Source organism: Oryzias latipes, chromosome 8 (assembly GCF_053564925.1).
Source record: "Oryzias latipes strain Hd-rR chromosome 8, Olatipes_Hd-rR_3.1".
Lineage (NCBI taxonomy): Eukaryota > Metazoa > Chordata > Actinopteri > Beloniformes > Adrianichthyidae > Oryzias > Oryzias latipes.
Genome location: NC_136244.1, coordinates 22974624 through 22990816, shown reverse-complemented (window position 1 = coordinate 22990816; position 16193 = coordinate 22974624). Strand labels below are relative to the sequence as shown.

The 16193-nt window shown below is 43.1% G+C and overlaps 1 protein-coding gene across 19 annotated transcripts in view; it reads right to left on the bottom strand.

Annotated features, from left to right (window-relative positions):
- Positions 1–16136, bottom strand: part of svilc (supervillin c) — a 19742-nt gene extending 3606 nt beyond the window's left edge. Inside the window, exons 1-25 of one of the 19 annotated variants that reach the window (XM_023957394.2) lie at positions 15997–16136; positions 14578–14658; positions 13124–13621; positions 11559–11690; positions 11290–11466; positions 10976–11010; positions 10316–10377; positions 8830–8975; positions 7146–7356; positions 6559–7061; positions 6314–6431; positions 5242–5265; positions 5084–5146; positions 4096–4164; positions 3951–4023; positions 3801–3872; positions 3531–3723; positions 3278–3444; positions 3077–3193; positions 2869–3005; positions 2545–2692; positions 2308–2453; positions 2047–2222; positions 509–662; positions 49–358 (exon numbers count right to left, since the gene is read on the bottom strand). In XM_023957394.2, coding sequence (XP_023813162.1) covers positions 49–358; positions 509–662; positions 2047–2222; positions 2308–2453; positions 2545–2692; positions 2869–3005; positions 3077–3193; positions 3278–3444; positions 3531–3723; positions 3801–3872; positions 3951–4023; positions 4096–4164; positions 5084–5146; positions 5242–5265; positions 6314–6431; positions 6559–7061; positions 7146–7356; positions 8830–8975; positions 10316–10377; positions 10976–11010; positions 11290–11466; positions 11559–11690; positions 13124–13395 — 3505 coding nt within the window. In that variant the 5' untranslated portion in view covers positions 13396–13621; positions 14578–14658; positions 15997–16136. Of the gene's footprint in view, positions 1–48; positions 359–508; positions 663–2046; positions 2223–2307; positions 2454–2544; positions 2693–2868; positions 3006–3076; positions 3194–3277; positions 3445–3530; positions 3724–3800; positions 3873–3950; positions 4024–4095; positions 4165–5083; positions 5147–5241; positions 5266–6313; positions 6432–6558; positions 7062–7145; positions 7357–8829; positions 8976–10315; positions 10378–10975; positions 11011–11289; positions 11467–11558; positions 11691–13123; positions 13622–14577; positions 14659–15368; positions 15441–15996 lie in introns of all 19 variants that reach the window. The other 18 variants (XM_078951814.1, XM_078951813.1, XM_078951815.1 and 15 more) reach the window with 18 other exon arrangements.
- Positions 16137–16193: the final 57 nt, after the last annotated feature.

The following is a 16193-nucleotide window of genomic DNA, read 5'->3' as shown; positions in this document are numbered from 1 at the left end:
GAAAAGTCGAAGAAATCTCTCACTCTGAGACGACACAGAGAGACTGACCCACAGCCATGACGCTGTAGGTCCAGCGGACCACGTAGGAATCTCCTTCATGGAGCTGACCGCTGCTCTCCACCGGGATTTCACTGTCGTCAAACTCCTGGACGTGCCAGGTGTCCACGGCGACGGTTTTCAGCTCCATCTGATGCCCTTCTTCCAGAGTGATGACGCCACAACCTCTCTGGACATCCACGCCTTCCAGCACCGTGCAGACAGAATCTCCACCTTCATGTGACTCTCCGGACACCAGAGCTTTGGCATCACAGGGACATAGGACGTCCAAAGACGCTGGCGACTCAAGGTGGGTGGACTTCTGCTGGTGAATGTTTGAACAGCAATTATCAGATTCACCATAATTCATCTGTATTAGTCCATTATTTTCATTTTAGTTTTCCAATTAAAAGCAGCTTTGTTCCTATTTTCAACATTTCTAAGACCATTAGGAGATTCTGAGCCACTGAACTGTGAGAATAACTGGAGTGCTGGCGGAAACATCGTCCTGTGCATCGTCTCCTTTGCTGAACGTCCAGCCCAGAAACTTCTCCTTAAACAGAGCAGTCTCCTCGCCCTCGGAGACCACGGCGAGCAGAGCCCAGCTGGGCCGGCTGGCTCCCTTCCTGTAGACAACATTGGAGCACAAAACAGTGACGGCAAACATCCCATCTGCACGCATTGATCCTTCTTTATGAAAGTTGAGATATTTCTAATCACCAACTCAACCTTGGAGCTTTTATATTTAGATATTTAGAAATATAATAAAATTAGAATTTTTTTTTGTTTCAAATCCATGCACAGCACTTCAAATCCAAAGCTCTTAGCCTGCCCTTTACCTGATTGAAACATGATATATGGTTTATTTATCCTACGTTACTGCCCCACCTGCTGCTGATTTCCTGCAGGTTTGTTTCACCATTAAAAGATGCAATAACAAAAAAGTATGAAGGTGTGGAGTGGGACACCTCTGGTTTATCATATTGTTTCTTAAACCACTTCTGATAAATAAATATTAGCTCCACCAAGAAAATGAAATGAAATGAAAGAAAAAAATGTTTTTGGTGAAAATTGGTCATGCGCTTCTGGAAACATCTTTAGAAAAGCTGTCAGTTGTTTGAAAGACATTTTGTTCATCATTTCTGAGAAGGATCTTCAAAGTTTGCCTGATCAAAGTGCTGGATAGAGTGCACGTCACTGCAGGAAGTGTCGCAGACTGTTGTTATTCTGTACCACAGCAGTCCCGGACTGCAAGGACCAGAATGTTTGTGCAATTCTTCTTTCTTACTGCGCCTTTGAGCAAAAATGTCACAGTTGTCACATCCTCAAAAACTCACAAAACTCAAAAACGTTTGCATGCACCTAGTATCTGGTGAAAATGAATTTTTGAAGACAAAACTTTGTTGCCAAGGAAATCCAATAGTTCACTTTTGTCAATTCTTCTAAATGATCACGTTCGTCACCCCCAGATGACCAAAAAATGAATAGGGTTGCTATGGAGATTAAACAAACAGCAAAACCGCTATTTCGAGAAATGAAAATACTTTTTTTTCATGAATTTGTCACAAACAGGTCCAACCAGGGTGGCAGAGGGAGAGAGTGAGAGGCTGGGAAGGCGGGTCTAAAGGGTCTAAATGCTTTTTAGATCAAATTAAGAAGAGATAACTCTAAATTAAGAAGAGATAACTCTAAATTATTACATTTTCAGCAGTCGGTGTCTAATAAAACCTTAACAGCCAGTAAAAGTATTAATAATTTTGAAACAGGCTGTAGGGTTTACATAGAACTTCCTAATAATTATAATGTGGTTCCAAGCAGGTCATAAAACTAAGTGAAGGCAGAAAATAAAAACCCTTCTTATCCCAATCCTTTATCATTTCATTGAATAAAATAGTGTAAATATAAAGCATCAGTTTGTCCACATCGTTTCTTACTTGACAGGAATATAACGCAGCAGATGCCTTTATTGTGTGCATTTTCATGCGTGCTATGACTGCAGAGTGGACCTACAGGTGAATACTGGGGTTGCACCGAGTAGGGTCCAGCGGGTTGACGCGACAGTTGCTGTAGTCGTACTCCCCGACCCACACTTGCCGAGTCAGCTGCAGAGCAACGTCCCTCCTTGCTTGTGAAGCATCCCGACCATGCCACAGATATACCTCACTGCCGAAATCAAACACCAGCGCCTGGAAACAACAGGATGCAACATGTCATCAGGGCTCCGAGCGTTCCTTCTTGAAGCTTTCAGCTTAAAAGAAAGATCATGGAGACCTCAGTGGAGCACAGTAGGGAGATGTGAGGGATAGAAGCCCAGGCCTGCTCATGGGGCACCAGCCTGTCCTCCACCAGACTGTAGACACAATTTGACTCCACAACTCCAAGCTCAAAGAGCTCATCCTCCTCAGAAACACCGGCTCCTGAACGTCAGATTAAAAGTAAGCAAAGCTCAATCATGCTGTCTGTTTGTTTTTTTGTTGCAATTTTAGGATCATGTTTGTGGAGTTCAACCTCTGTAGTTTGTTCTTCCTCCCAGAAGACTCCAGAAATCCTCAGCCTCACTGCTGTCAGAGTTCAGCCCCTCTTCTAGGTGGACAACTCCTGGGGCTTCACAGCCAAGATCTCTCCGACTATGAATGAGCAATGCCAGCTCAGAAGCCTGAAGAAGACAAATTAATCATGAACTGTTTAGATGGGGTTTTTTTTTCTTAATTTACATCTGAACAAAAACTCTAAAAACTCAAACTTTCACAAACAGTTTTTTTTCTTTACTTTATTGCCTTAAGATGCAAAATGACAGGCAAAAACCCCATTAAGACCACAGACAGTGGTTACCTTGGCTCTCTCCTGCTTGTTGGCAAACTCTCCGCTCCACAGGATGCAATGCTGTGGAGTGACCAGCAGGAAGCAGTCTCCGCTGTTCAGCGATCGCACTGAGGGCTCCACCAGGCGCACCTGCACATGCCGCCTACCTGTAGTACCAGACGCTGGTATTAAAACACTCTTGAACCGGACGCAAACAAGAGAGTTTCAGCTCCCTGACCTTTAATGTGGATCAACATTCGGCTGCTGAAGGGAGGAAAGGACTTTGGTGCCTCAGAGGGAGAGATGATGATGTCCTCAGGGATGACAGGATCTTTTGAGGAGTGATTCTTACACTCTGTGGCAAAAAGGTTTCACAATTTTTGAACTGATTGGGACACAAAAAAAAAAAAAAAAAAAAAGTTCTACCGGGAGGACTCACTTTTTTCTGCCTGGTCCTGCTCCTCTGCCGCTGCACTGTCTCGGTCCCCCATGAAGTCCTGGCTGATGTCTTGTCGGGCTGCCAGAGCCCTCAGTGGGTTTCTAGAGCCTTGAGTCCGGCGAGACGGCCGCACAGCCCGCCTGTGCTCTGCCACTGCTGAAGAAAGCCTGCATACAAGCATTAAAACGACAATTCAAATTATTCAAGTTGAATTTTGCTAAAACACCCTGCAGTTTTTTTCTTGTGTCCTCACATGGGTGTGCTGCTCTGACAGAGGATGCCCAGGTCCTGCTCACTTTCTGTGGCGGCAATGCCACCACACGGCGTGGGCTCACAGGTGGGAGGGAGAGACGGACCGACACAGAAAGGAACGTCCAAGGCGCTGGGTTCACCTGCAGACGTCTCTTCATACCTGGGAGTTTCTGCGAGTGAGTCGCACTGCGAAGCTGCAGCGGAGATGGACGGACAATAGTTACACCAGCGAGACTTGACTGGGCTCTTCTGCAATTGTTTTAAACCCGACCTTCACCTGTGCACGTTTCAGGCTCTCTGGAAAATGTTTCATCAGGCGTCTCAGAAGCAGCAACTCCTAGACCTAAAAGTTGCAAACACAACTGCATTAGAGCAGCAACTACCAAACCAGCAGATGGAAATACAGAGAGAGAAAACTCACCGTCTCCAGTTTCCTGCTGTGTTTCTGTTTCTGCAGCTTCAACTGTGTGGAGCTTCAGATCCAATTCTTCAGTCTGCTCAACAAAAAAAAAGATCACACCTGTCAGGATGCACACGGGTCCAATCTGGAAAAATCTGTTACTCACCGTCTGTCTCCACTGAGGCTGAGCAGGAAGAAGAGGGCTGACTTCCTGCGCCTCAAAGGACAGGTTGGTCTGTGGAGGAAACGCAAACTCAATTTTACAAAAGAATGACTACAAAAGACGTCAGAATGAAACAGAGGTCTAACGTAAGTACAAAGCAAAATGCATAATTTTTAAAGACCCACTCCGATGAAAATGGTGTTTTTAACGTGTTCTTGTGGCATTTTATCGGATGACGGAGGGGTCATTCTTTGTTTAAATTGTTGTGAATCAGGAGTAAACAAAAAAACAATTGCTGTTTGAAAAAGCTCGTATTTGTGACACCAAAAGTACTCTGGGCGGGCCACAAGTTCCCTGCTCTGCTCCATTCTGATGCATCCACTTATTAGACAAATAGATCCGTATACATCTTTGTTTTCCTCGTTTGAGCTGGTATCTGGCTCAAAACTGTACAGCTGGACAGCTGCAATAATATTTGCTATTTTTGTTGTACCAGAAATGTCATGTTTAGTGTATGAGGGGCTGTAAGCTACCGGGAGAGCAGGAGACGGGAAGTGGAGGTGAAGTTGCAGAAACTATGTCCTAGAAAATGACAGATTTTTTTTATTTTGGCTAAAATATTCATTATATTTATAATTAAAAGACCACTGGGAACGCTTTGAAAATAGATCAAAAGATGATCGGAGTAGGAATTTAAAGACCTGTTCATGAAGCGTTATTGAAAATCTTCAAAAACTCGACAAACAAAATTCTGAATTCAACTCATGCAAGAGAAATCCGGAAAGAATCACCACAGTCTAAACGTGGAGCTACTGCTTCTCCTTTGAAAAATGACTATTTTGATGCAAAAAATAACGGCTTGTTTACACGAACACAACATCACACATCAGCTGCAAAATAAAACAAGAAGTAAACAGGATTCTGTCTGGCAATGAGACTTTTCAATCCATGCACAGCACTTCAAATCCAAAGCACTTAGCCTTCCCTTTACCTGATTGAAACACATGATATACTGAGGACTAATGACAGAATAGACAGAGGCAAAGACAGGCTCCTGGGGGAGAACACACATGGGGGGCTGAAGCTGTTAAAAACAATTATTTAATGAGGGATCAAGAAGGATCAGCTGAGAGGGGCTCAGATTCTTACCCAGCTCTCAACACCAGGAGCTTCCTGAAGGATCAAATAAGTAAGACAAAAATAATTTTGATTAAAAGAAACAAAAATGTATATCTGAAAATCATTTAGCAGCAATTGAGAAGTCCACTTCTATTCTGCATCACGTCCATCCCATTTCAGCACATGAACATGAGCTTGTGTTTTATTTCCCACCAACCAAACACATTAAGCCCATTTCCAGCTGGGAGGGCAGCTGAAGAAACATCTCCCTTTAGATCTGGTTTCAACTATTGACTGCATGCGAGAACTGGAGCGGGCGAGTGTGACGTCACCCATAGAAGCCAATTCTATGGGTGACTGGCGGTGACTGGCGTTGTCTGGCAGCGATTGATCCGGGTCGATCTGAGTCAACGTTTCTATGGCAACCGCTCTCGCCAATCAGGGTTGAGCTTCTTGGAAGTCCACACCACTCTGGATAATCTGTAAAACATCCCTAACGTTTAACGTGGGGGGCCAGCAGGCACCACAAACCTTTATTGGGGGATCTGATTGGTCAGTTTATAACTTGAACTCCAAAAAATTTTTCATTAAAATGATAAAATTATCAAGAACCTGTTCAAAAAAAAGTATTAGAGCAAGAATAGTTATTCTGACAAAGAGAATGAGTAATAGTCACTTATTTCTCAATAGAATATTAAATTTTGTCTTCTTGGAGCCAGTGGGTACTTTCTGTTTGGAACACGGGGGGGGTCACTCAGTCCAGTTCTCTTTTACAGTCAATGGTTACAACAGCAGAATGCCACCATGAACTCAACAAATCTGATCTGAACCTTTCAATTGTTGCTAAAAACGTTTTTCAAAAGTGTTTTTCAAAAATATATATCGCATCTTTGCACTGTTACGGGGATGACAGGAATTAAGTTAGAAGGTTCTAAAAATGTTATATTTTTATTTAATGAAAGACAAAGAGTTTTGGAAAATATGTCACAATAGTCTTGTTGTTTTTTCAAAATGACGGTGAGGATTAAGAACCATTTACAATTTATCTTGAGATCCATAAAAGCAGTATATAAAAAAAAACAACTTTTATTTGCTTTCTTACCCGACTTTGGCTTGTATGGGTTGCTTCAATCGGTGTGTTATCTGCCAGGATGACCTGAACACTTCCTTTTCCGGTTTTTTCTTCATCCACCTTGCTTCTGCTCTCCTCCTCCAATTCCCTTTCCAAATAAATCAGTTATAAAACAAAACAAAGAATCGGCATCTGATTTCTTCCCAAAAAATCTTTTTTTTTTTTTTATCTTTTCTGGTCAGAAGAAAAACAGTTTCCAGAGTTATTTCACTCACTGGGCTCCTCCGGTCTGGTTCAAGCTGTGTTCCACAGGGGAACTGTTCTCCTCCTGCACTGGGCTCTCACAGGTGCTCCCCTCTAGAAGAGCACCCCGCTCTGAGAAGGCTTTCATGGGCGTACAGGCAATAGTTTGCCTCCTGGTTAGGACTCTTTGCCTCCAGGGGGCAGCAGACCTCAATTCTACACCCGAGGATTCCCTTTTGTGTCTGTGTGCAGGTACAGAAACGTCCCGTCTCTCACTTCCTTCCATCCTCTCCAGGATGTCTGCATCTCCACCACCTCCTCCATTCTGATCCATCCTGCTCCGCTCTGAGCCTGCAGAGTGGCTCTTCTTCAGGATTCCTTTCAGAACGAGTTCAGGGGTGGACTCGGTCAGGCCGGGTCTTGGCTGGGAGAGACGCACCTCGCTGGGTTTCAGGTTGGCAGACGAGACCTGCTGTTTGTCGGACATGTGAGCGGACAGACTGAAGGCCGGAAGCTGAACGGGACCTTTCTGGAGCTGAAACCAGATGGCGACATAAAGGTGCAACACAGTTCATTAAACGGATCTGCACAATAACCAACTTCTCTTCCAGACACTCACCATGTTGACCTCCTCCACCGTGATGGGCTGCGTTCGATACCGAGCTCCCTTCTGCCTCCGTCTCTCCGGGGGCCCGTCAGCGGGACCGGCCCCCAGCTTTTTAGGTAGGGCCAGCTTGTTGAAGAGGGCCAGTTTCTCACTCATGCTCATCATGCAGCTCTCGTCTCCATCCTCCATGGGGTCAGTCTGGGCTTCAGCTGGTGGAGAAGTGCTGCCCAGAAAAACCACACCAAGCAGTGACTTCTTCCTGCTCATCCATGTCCGTGCAGCAGCATGCTCAACCGCTGCACTCATGTGCCATGAACACAAACACAGAGCCGGTTATTTATAGTCAATTTGCACTCCAATCCTGCTGCTGCTAAAATGAGAGTGAACCAAACGTTCATCTGAGAATAGTCACCAGAGAACGAACGTGCGGATTTTTTTAAAGCTGTCTACTAAAAAAGCTCAGGAGGACCCGACTCCATCTGCAGTTTGTAGTTCAACACAGAATCAATGATATCCGCACAAACTTTGTCAAATGAATAACAGCTTTAATTCTGATCAAAAATTGTGTTATAATAAGAAAATATACGGTAAGTAAAAAGATGTTTTTGCATCTTTGAGCTAAAAACACAGATTTTATTTGTGACAAATACTGACAAAAATACATCACATATGTAAAGAAATGTCTAAATGTGGTCAAAATGTCCAATAATTTTAATTAGGTCAATTTTACATTTGACGCCACATAGATGTCTGGAATTTTTTCAAATGCTCTGTGACCTTCCTTCCTTCCGGTAAGGCTGAAAAGAAAGGTAAAGTAACAAAATAACATTTCACTGTTTTAATCATTTAATTAAAGTCTACTCCAATAATCATTTTGATCTGTTGTTAAAGCGTTCCCAGCGGTCTTTTGATTATGATTGCACTGTTTTCAGCCAAAAACGTTTTTAAAGTCGTTTTCTAGGACATAGTTTCAGCAGAGTGACAGGAGTTTTATCAGAAATTTGCTTCTGGGTTTTGGGTAGGACTGTTGCCATGGAAGTGAGTCTCTGCTGATATCACATCATCCCTGTGTTTACACTCTCTCCCTTTAGTTTACAGCTCCTTTCAACCCCAACCTGACTTTACGGCTGCAACAAAAATGGACGAGCATTATTCGAGCTATCCAGCCGTACAGTTTTGATCCAGATTCCAGCTCAAATGAGGAGAACAAAGATGTACAGGGATCTGTTTGTCTGCGAGCGGATGCATTAGAATGGAGCAGCGTGGGAGCTTGTTTGCCAATTGTATTTTGTACTTAACTACAAGCTTTTTCAATTAGCCCAATATTACAACAATAGTCATCTCAATGGGCTTCAAACTTCTTTTTTTCATCTGCTCCTTATTCACAATGATTTGAATAAAAAAATACTCAGAAATGCCATTTTAATCCTAGATTCTTTCATACATATCCTCCATCATGAAAAAAATGCTGCAAGAACATGAAAAACACCAAATACATGAATTTTCAATTGGGTTTTTTTTTGCATTTTACACATCTCTGTGTTTGTTTGTTTGATTTGGTTTCCTTTGTTGAGTGAAGGAAGATGGAAGAGAAATCTGAACTGAAACTGAACTTAAGATCAATACTGAAAACAGTTATATTATTACAGTTCAGAAAAGTTTTTCTGTGGAGTTTTTGTTACACATTTGTCTTCACCTTACTGCCACCATTTCTTCACAGGTGATTGGCTGAGTGAGGAAGCGATGGTCGCTGCTGCGGCGCAGCCTGCGTTCATGACTGGAGCTGGTTGAGCGAGGCTTCAGGAGAACCGAGGTCTCCGGTGCAGCCGACCTCTCCATCTCCTGTGGGGGAGGCAGAAAAGACATCAGTTGTTTGGAAATGGAATATCTTTCCATCCAACCATCCCGCTGTCGGGGTCACAGGGTTGCCAGAGCCCGTCCGACTACTGCCGGGCAAAGGTGGGGCACATTTCGCATATTTCGCAAGGCACACAATCACACAATCACTGGAGACATTTTAGAGTAGCCAAATAAACCTATGGAGCATGTTTTTCTGACCATGGGAGGAAGCCGGAGCACACGGAAAAAAACACGGGGAGAACACGCAAACTCCACACAGAAGGTCCCAGCCAGGTTTTGAACCAGGGCAAGAAGGCTAACCGCTGCGTTCAACACACGCACAAGCACACACGCACAAGTACACATGCACACCAGCACGCACACACACACACAAACATATATGTAAACACAATATTTTCTTTTTATTTTCTTTTATACGTACATGCAGCACATGACACATTGAACCCATTCCATGTTAAGTTTGTCAAAAAAACGCATTAGCTGCTTAAAAGGGACTGAGTGGAAGCACATTTATATAATCCCACCCCTAGTATTTTTAGGTTTTTGATTCATTGCTCGAGTAGGAAGAGGTCAATCTACATCATCCCATCCCTATTGTGTTTTTATTTTATTTTTTATTTTTTTTACAAAGTTACCATGATCCAGTTCTTAACTTGACTTACACTGATTTGTACTTTTACCAGCCAGAGTGTAGATTATTTAGTAAATCCATCAATCTTAATTTCATTGAATAACAAAGATGAACTGTTTGCTTTAGCATTAAATGCATCTAATGTTTTGGGGGGCTTGTAATTCAAACAGAGAGCTGCAAGGTGGGACCTCTTGGGTATTTCCAATATGTGAGTCCAACAGGTCACCGTGTAACCGGAGAGCTGGCGGCTTCGGTTACCTCCACGCCTGCTTCCATGGAGCAGCATGCTAATTTTAACACAGCTGCTGTTCTTAGTGGCGCTACAGACGCCGCTTCATTTTCACCTCAAGCTTTAGAACTTAAAAAAAAAAAAGCCACTTTGAATTGGAAACATAAACATCTGAGCTCATTTTTCTGACAACAAACTCAGAGTAGCACCAGAGGAACCAGCAGCAGCTGTTTGGAGGCTCACGTTCCCCCCCATGTGATCAGGTTGTGCTTGGTGAGATCAGCATCAACGCGCTGTAAGGTGAGCAGCTGAGGCAACTTTCCTCCTCAGCTGTTCAATAAAACTTTCCATCAGCAGTTTCAAAAAAATCAGCATTAAGTTAATATCAAACGTGTTAATGTCCGTACGGCAAGGCAGGTTAAGAGGGATCGCATTTCAGTGCAGAAACTAAAGAGGACTTACTTTAAACAAAGACATCTTGGCGGCCACGCTCATTTTGGCTCTGTCATCGGTCTTCTCGTCAGCTGGAGATGAAAGATGGAAATTAGCAAGTGTCCAATCCAGAGGTGCTTACTGCCAAACATCTGGAGGCGTTTTACACTACCACATAAGGAAATATTGCAGTAAAACAGTTTTCCTACCCTATCTGTACAATTCTGCCCTATATGATCCATTATCCAACAAAACTTTGCATACATCACTAAAGTATTCCTAATGTAACACTGTCCTTCTCCTACATTCATTTTTGAGGACTACCTTTAGCTTGAAGAGCTTTAAAAGCTGCAATAAAAGCTGTTTGTTGTTGCATAGTCTGTATAGACTTATAATCTTTTTATGGAGTGGGTCAAACTTGGTTGGATGAACTTAGCATCAGGACCACAAAGTCTGCCAAGCATAAACCTGTCATCACTGCATAGACGAGACTTTGTGAGCCTAAAAATAAAGCCCAATTTATTTAGCCAGACTGTAAATGTGTTTATGGAGACGGGTTGGATGCACAAAGACAACATGTGAAAATAAAAGATGTATAAATGTATTTTTGGATCTAAAGTTGAACATTTCCATTTTTGTTGCCATGTAACATTCTAATGAACATGATCATAATTAAGAAGCCAGCTTTACCTTTTTTATTCTCCTTTGTCTCGACATCTAGAAGCCTGGAAGAAATCATTGGGTAAAATGTGAACAGGTTCAGGATCTAGACTTCAGTCATCAGCTCCTCGAGGCTTTCTCACTGACCATGCTTTGAATTTGCAAAACATTCCCTGTACTCTGCAGCTAATATGCTGGTTCACATTTGCATTCTGGGTAAAACAGCAGAGTGGAGGTCATGATGAATGATAAACTCATGCAAAACCACCAGAAGGTGCCATTTTCTGCCAAACATTCCACCTCTGCAGAACCATTTCCACCCCCTCTTAGAGAAGAGCCCCTACCCGCTGCTCTCCTCCACCTCGATGGCCGTAATCGGCTGCGTCCTGAAGCGTTCGTTGGTTTTGCGGCTGCTGCTTGTCCCGGCGGGCAGGTAGCGCTGAGTGCGCCGTCGGCCCCTCTCGGCACCCGGCGTCATAGCCAGATCCAGAGATGACATGGCTCGCCCACCGACGATGCTGCTGAGATCCACAGAAAGAGAAGGGGCGGATTCTCAGGTGAAGGTTAATGCCCCTCCCATGTGACTGATTCACACCCATGCCAGCAACCCTACGCTCTCTCTGGCTGAGCTCCACTGTCCGTCTGCTGCAGGAGGGAGCTCCTCAGCTGGCCCACCGACACCCGAGTGTGGAGCTGAGGGGCGCTGTGCCCACTCAGCAGGGTGGCAGGGTCCTGGTTACCCTGCCTGGAGGGGGCAGGGGTAAGGGAAAGGGGGTGAGGATGCAGGTGTGTGGGGTCAGGACAAATCTTACTCAAATCAGCTTTTAATCTGATCTTCTAATCTAATTGGATTTTTAAGTATGATTATGCTGTTTTACCCAAAAATAAAAACCTGTGGGCGGGATTGTTGGCGTGGAGTATGCAAGCTCTTACAATCATCCATTTGTTTAAGTCAGGGCTGTCAGAATCCATGCTCGAGGGCCAAACATGTTTTCCAACCAACCGTGGGTCTTAAACTTCTGAATAATATGTGCCACTGTTGTCACAGTAACTTCAAGCTGCTTAGAGATGGTTTTATAGCCTTTACCTTTACTATGTTTGTCTATAATTCTGTTTCTAATGTCCTGGGACAATTCTCTCCTTCCCTTTCTGTTGTCTATGTTCAGTGTGGTTCACACCTTTTCAAGAAACAGCAACATGACTATTTGTCTCCCTTTAAATAGGCAGACTGACTGATTATGGGTTTGAAAACAGCTGTGATGTCAATTAAAGGACATCACAGCTCCAGTTCATCATGACCCCCTGGCCAATTAGTTCTCAGTCTTTTGTGGAGGTGCCATCATTTTTGTCCAGCCCTGTTTTATTAGTTTGTTTTTTTAAATAATTTTGTTAATCAACAACTCAAAAGTAATGGCTGATTTTGATTATTTAATTTTCAAAAAAATTTAATTTATTGTTACTTTTGAACATTTCAAGTCATTTCAGTGAGCATTATGGACTTTCTTTCTTTAACTGTGGGGCACCAACAATTTTGTCCACCACTGTCGTTTATTTCCTTTTGAGGTTTAGACTAAAAGAGTCGTCTTTTGTTACAGTTTCCAAAGCTGATCTTTTTATATTTAAGAAAAACAGCAGACAAACATGTACTGATGTCTAAGAGAAAAAATTATATTAGAATTTGAAAAATAAGGAAACCCTCTCTGCTGGAAATCTATGAAATATGCTCCAAGATGCAGATACAGCCTCTTAGGTTTAGCTCATTTGGGTTTGGTTTGTGACAAATTGTGTTACTTTTTTATTTTGTTGTTGCAGCAGCTTAATAGTTCTACATTCTATTACAAAAGTTAAAACTCAACGACTGACGTCTCCCTCAACTAAAGAGTTCCTTATGGCATTTATTTAGAGTTATAGAACCTCCAGTTATAGAACCATGCGACTTGTTCGCTGTGGCGACCCCTGATGGGAGAAGCCGAAAGTGGAAGAAGAAGAGAACCTCCAGTTGTCGCATTTAAGAGTTTAAAACGTGTTATTCATATTAAACCCCTTTAAAAGCTGGGAGCTGAAGTCATCTTTGTATTATTGTGCTACTGAAATGACACTGAAGTTACAGCTATTGTAAAGACAAATATGGCTAAGACCTTTTACTGGGAATTAGGGTCCCAAAAACAGTTGACTAACCCTCTCAAGCTGTTGGACTCTCCAGGAGCATCAGTCTCCACCCCATTGGTAACCTCCTGAGCCCTGCAGTCCACCCTTTCTCCGAGGCCATCCGAGTTGATCATCTGTGCACTAGTCTGGGTCACTGGTTCAGGCGTTTCCTGCCCGTTTCTCCTCACCCACTTGGAGGGAAGGTTGTCCAGGCTGTTAAAGCGCTTGGCCAGTTCTCGTCTCCTCTCGGCCTTGTAGCGGGCAATCCGCTCTGCTCTGGGCTCCAGGACAACGTCCTCCATCAGAGGGATTCAGGCGTTTATTTGCTGTTTGAACTGTTGCATCAAGGAGAAAAGGCCAGAGAAGGTGCTTGTCCTCCCCTTTTCAGCTAAACACCGGCGGCACCACACACTTTCAGACCAGAATTCTGATTCCATCAGACCCAGACGTGTTTTTGCTTCTCTTTGATCATAGATTCCAAAATAATCAGGTGCTGGAAATCAGGCAGGTCATGAGCGACATGTTTTTCTGAAAAGAGAAAAACTTAGGTTGAACAAGACAAAACAGTTCCTGGACAAACAGTTTCATTTCAGAGACTGTTCAGTCCTCAGCTTTACAGCTCCCCGCTTCGAGCTAAATTACAGGAATGTGTGAAAACCATAGAAAAAAAAAAAGAGAAAAGCACTTTATAACTAATGTTTTCTTACTTTGTGTAAGTCTGCTGCTCCACAGACAGAAACTTTTGCTGAGTTTGCAAATATTCCTTTCCTCAGGTTAACAATTGTTGCTTCTTTTGTCACTCGGACTTCTTTAACTTTAAAATTGTACTTTGTGAGACAAAGTTTCATACAAGTGCAGATGCTAACAAACTTTTAACGTTTTCTGAAGAAATAAAAAAACATTCTGCCTCTTTCTGCTGAATCCCAACCACTAATAAGTCTGGATATATTTATTTTCTATTTTTAGATGGAAAATGGGTGCTTTTACTAAATCTTTACAAGGAAATGAAAAGTTTACCATCTTTTTCCTCAATAAACCATATTTCTATGCTGATCGGAGAGATAATAATGCTGACTTCCATAAGTGTTGTGCTTTATCCACCTCTTTGCTCGCTCTCGCCTTATGTAAGGTGAACTGCAGCCGCCTGCAGCTACAGGCGGTGATCTCCCCTTGCAGTGAAACCCAACACCCCTGCTCAGCTCCAGGCCTTGGTGGCATACAGCCTGCGCCCCCACCACCACCACCTGCCCCCCCTTTTCCACGGAAATGCTAACTTAAGATGAACAGGTTGCTGTTCTCTTGTTTGAGTTCCACGAATAAATTGTTAATTTAATTGGTTTTCTGACTAAATCTGCCAACTTGCAGCAATATTTTGGTCAAACACAGACATGACAAGCAGGAGATCTCAGAGACATTTCAAAGTGTAAAGCATTTATTATTAGGACTAATGTGAAAATGTATGTTTAGAAGCAATAAATACCCACCTCTACAACGAGTTTTGTACACAAATGTTCAGGCATAAATGTGTCTGCATGTGTTTTCCAAAACTGTGGACGTCAGCATTCCTGCAGCAGAAAGCACAATGGAGCCGGAACAAAGAGGCAGAAGCGACAGACTCAGTTCAGCAGATGAATCTGAATGGAAGTATTAGCTGCAAAGTTCACAAAGATCCAAGTTTCACGATTTTAATCAGTTTCAGCCACAACACAGGACGGAAGTTTAAGCACAAACAGGGGTTCCAAATATCACTGAGACAAAGTTTCACTGATTCTACTCTCATTTATGTCCTTGCAGTCAAAGCATTTGGTAGCTGGGTGGGACCACACTTTTGCAAAGAGCGAAAGTCATCTAACGAGTTGGAGGATTGTGGATTGGAGGGGGAGAGTGCAATTGAGGCTCAGCAGGGATCATAGACTCCTAATCCTGCAGCATGAGTTGATACAAGCCTGAACCACAGCCAGTTGACCAGTACAGCAGAAGAGTCTGATGCTCATGTCCAAGTTTATGTCTGAACTTTGGCAGTGCAGCTATATTCAAGTAAACTTATTCAGAGGATCCCAGCACATTTTTTTAACCAAATTGGGAAAAATCTCTTCCTTTTCTCCTCCTTATGTCACCCAAACACCGGTTGATTTCCCTTTTAATTCTTAGTTCTTAACTAACCAACACTTTATACAGACTAAATGTTCACAAATTATGTAAAAATAATCTCCAACAGCAAAGTAAACCGATTAAAGGGCTGGCTAAGAATAAGCCTTCAACCAATTACACCTACCTTGCTGAGGAACCTGCTCTTAAATCCTGCGTGGATCTGTGTAACTCAAGGACACTGCCTCATAGTACTTTCCTGCACGCCCCAAAAGAAGTCTGTCACAATGAATCATTAATGCCATGGTTTGCACAACACTGTACCTTCATCCGGCGGTAAGATTAAGAGTGAGGCTTTAAACGCAGATCTGAATAATACGCATCAGGAAGGAGAAGCAAATCTAAAGAATCCAGACAGTTCAAACATCCACCCAGAGGCCCAAACATGTATTACATGGAAGAAGTATTCCAGGATATTTGATAAACGTGTGAAAGAAGTATATTCTACATGTAAACACAAACTGCATGCACGGCATTGACAAAAATGGGTGCGTAATTCGTGCGTAAAACGAGTCGAAGGTGTGGAATTTTATGCTGTGAATCAATTTACGCACGATGCTGTGTTCACATTACATTTCAGATCAAGATGATACAATGTGAACAGCACGCGCTGCAGCATGTCAGCCTAACAGGAAAGTGGTCATTCAGCTTGAGAGATTGAACTCAAAATTCGGTCCGTTTTCTCTCTGAGCGGCGTTTAGAAGTAAGTGAAAAACGAAAATAAATTAAATGAATAAGACTTGGTGAAAACTTACCTGCAGTGCGCGCAGTGCGGCTGTCTGAGCCGGAGAGCCTCCCCACTGTGGTCCTTCTCTGCGCCGAGCTCCAATTGTAGTCACTCACAGCTGCGGATTGCGTTCCGTATTAAGGGGGAGAGTATAAATAGCAATGATGGGCAAACCGTGGGGCACCCTTTCTACTGTACGGGAAGAATCTGTAAATATGTCAGCTA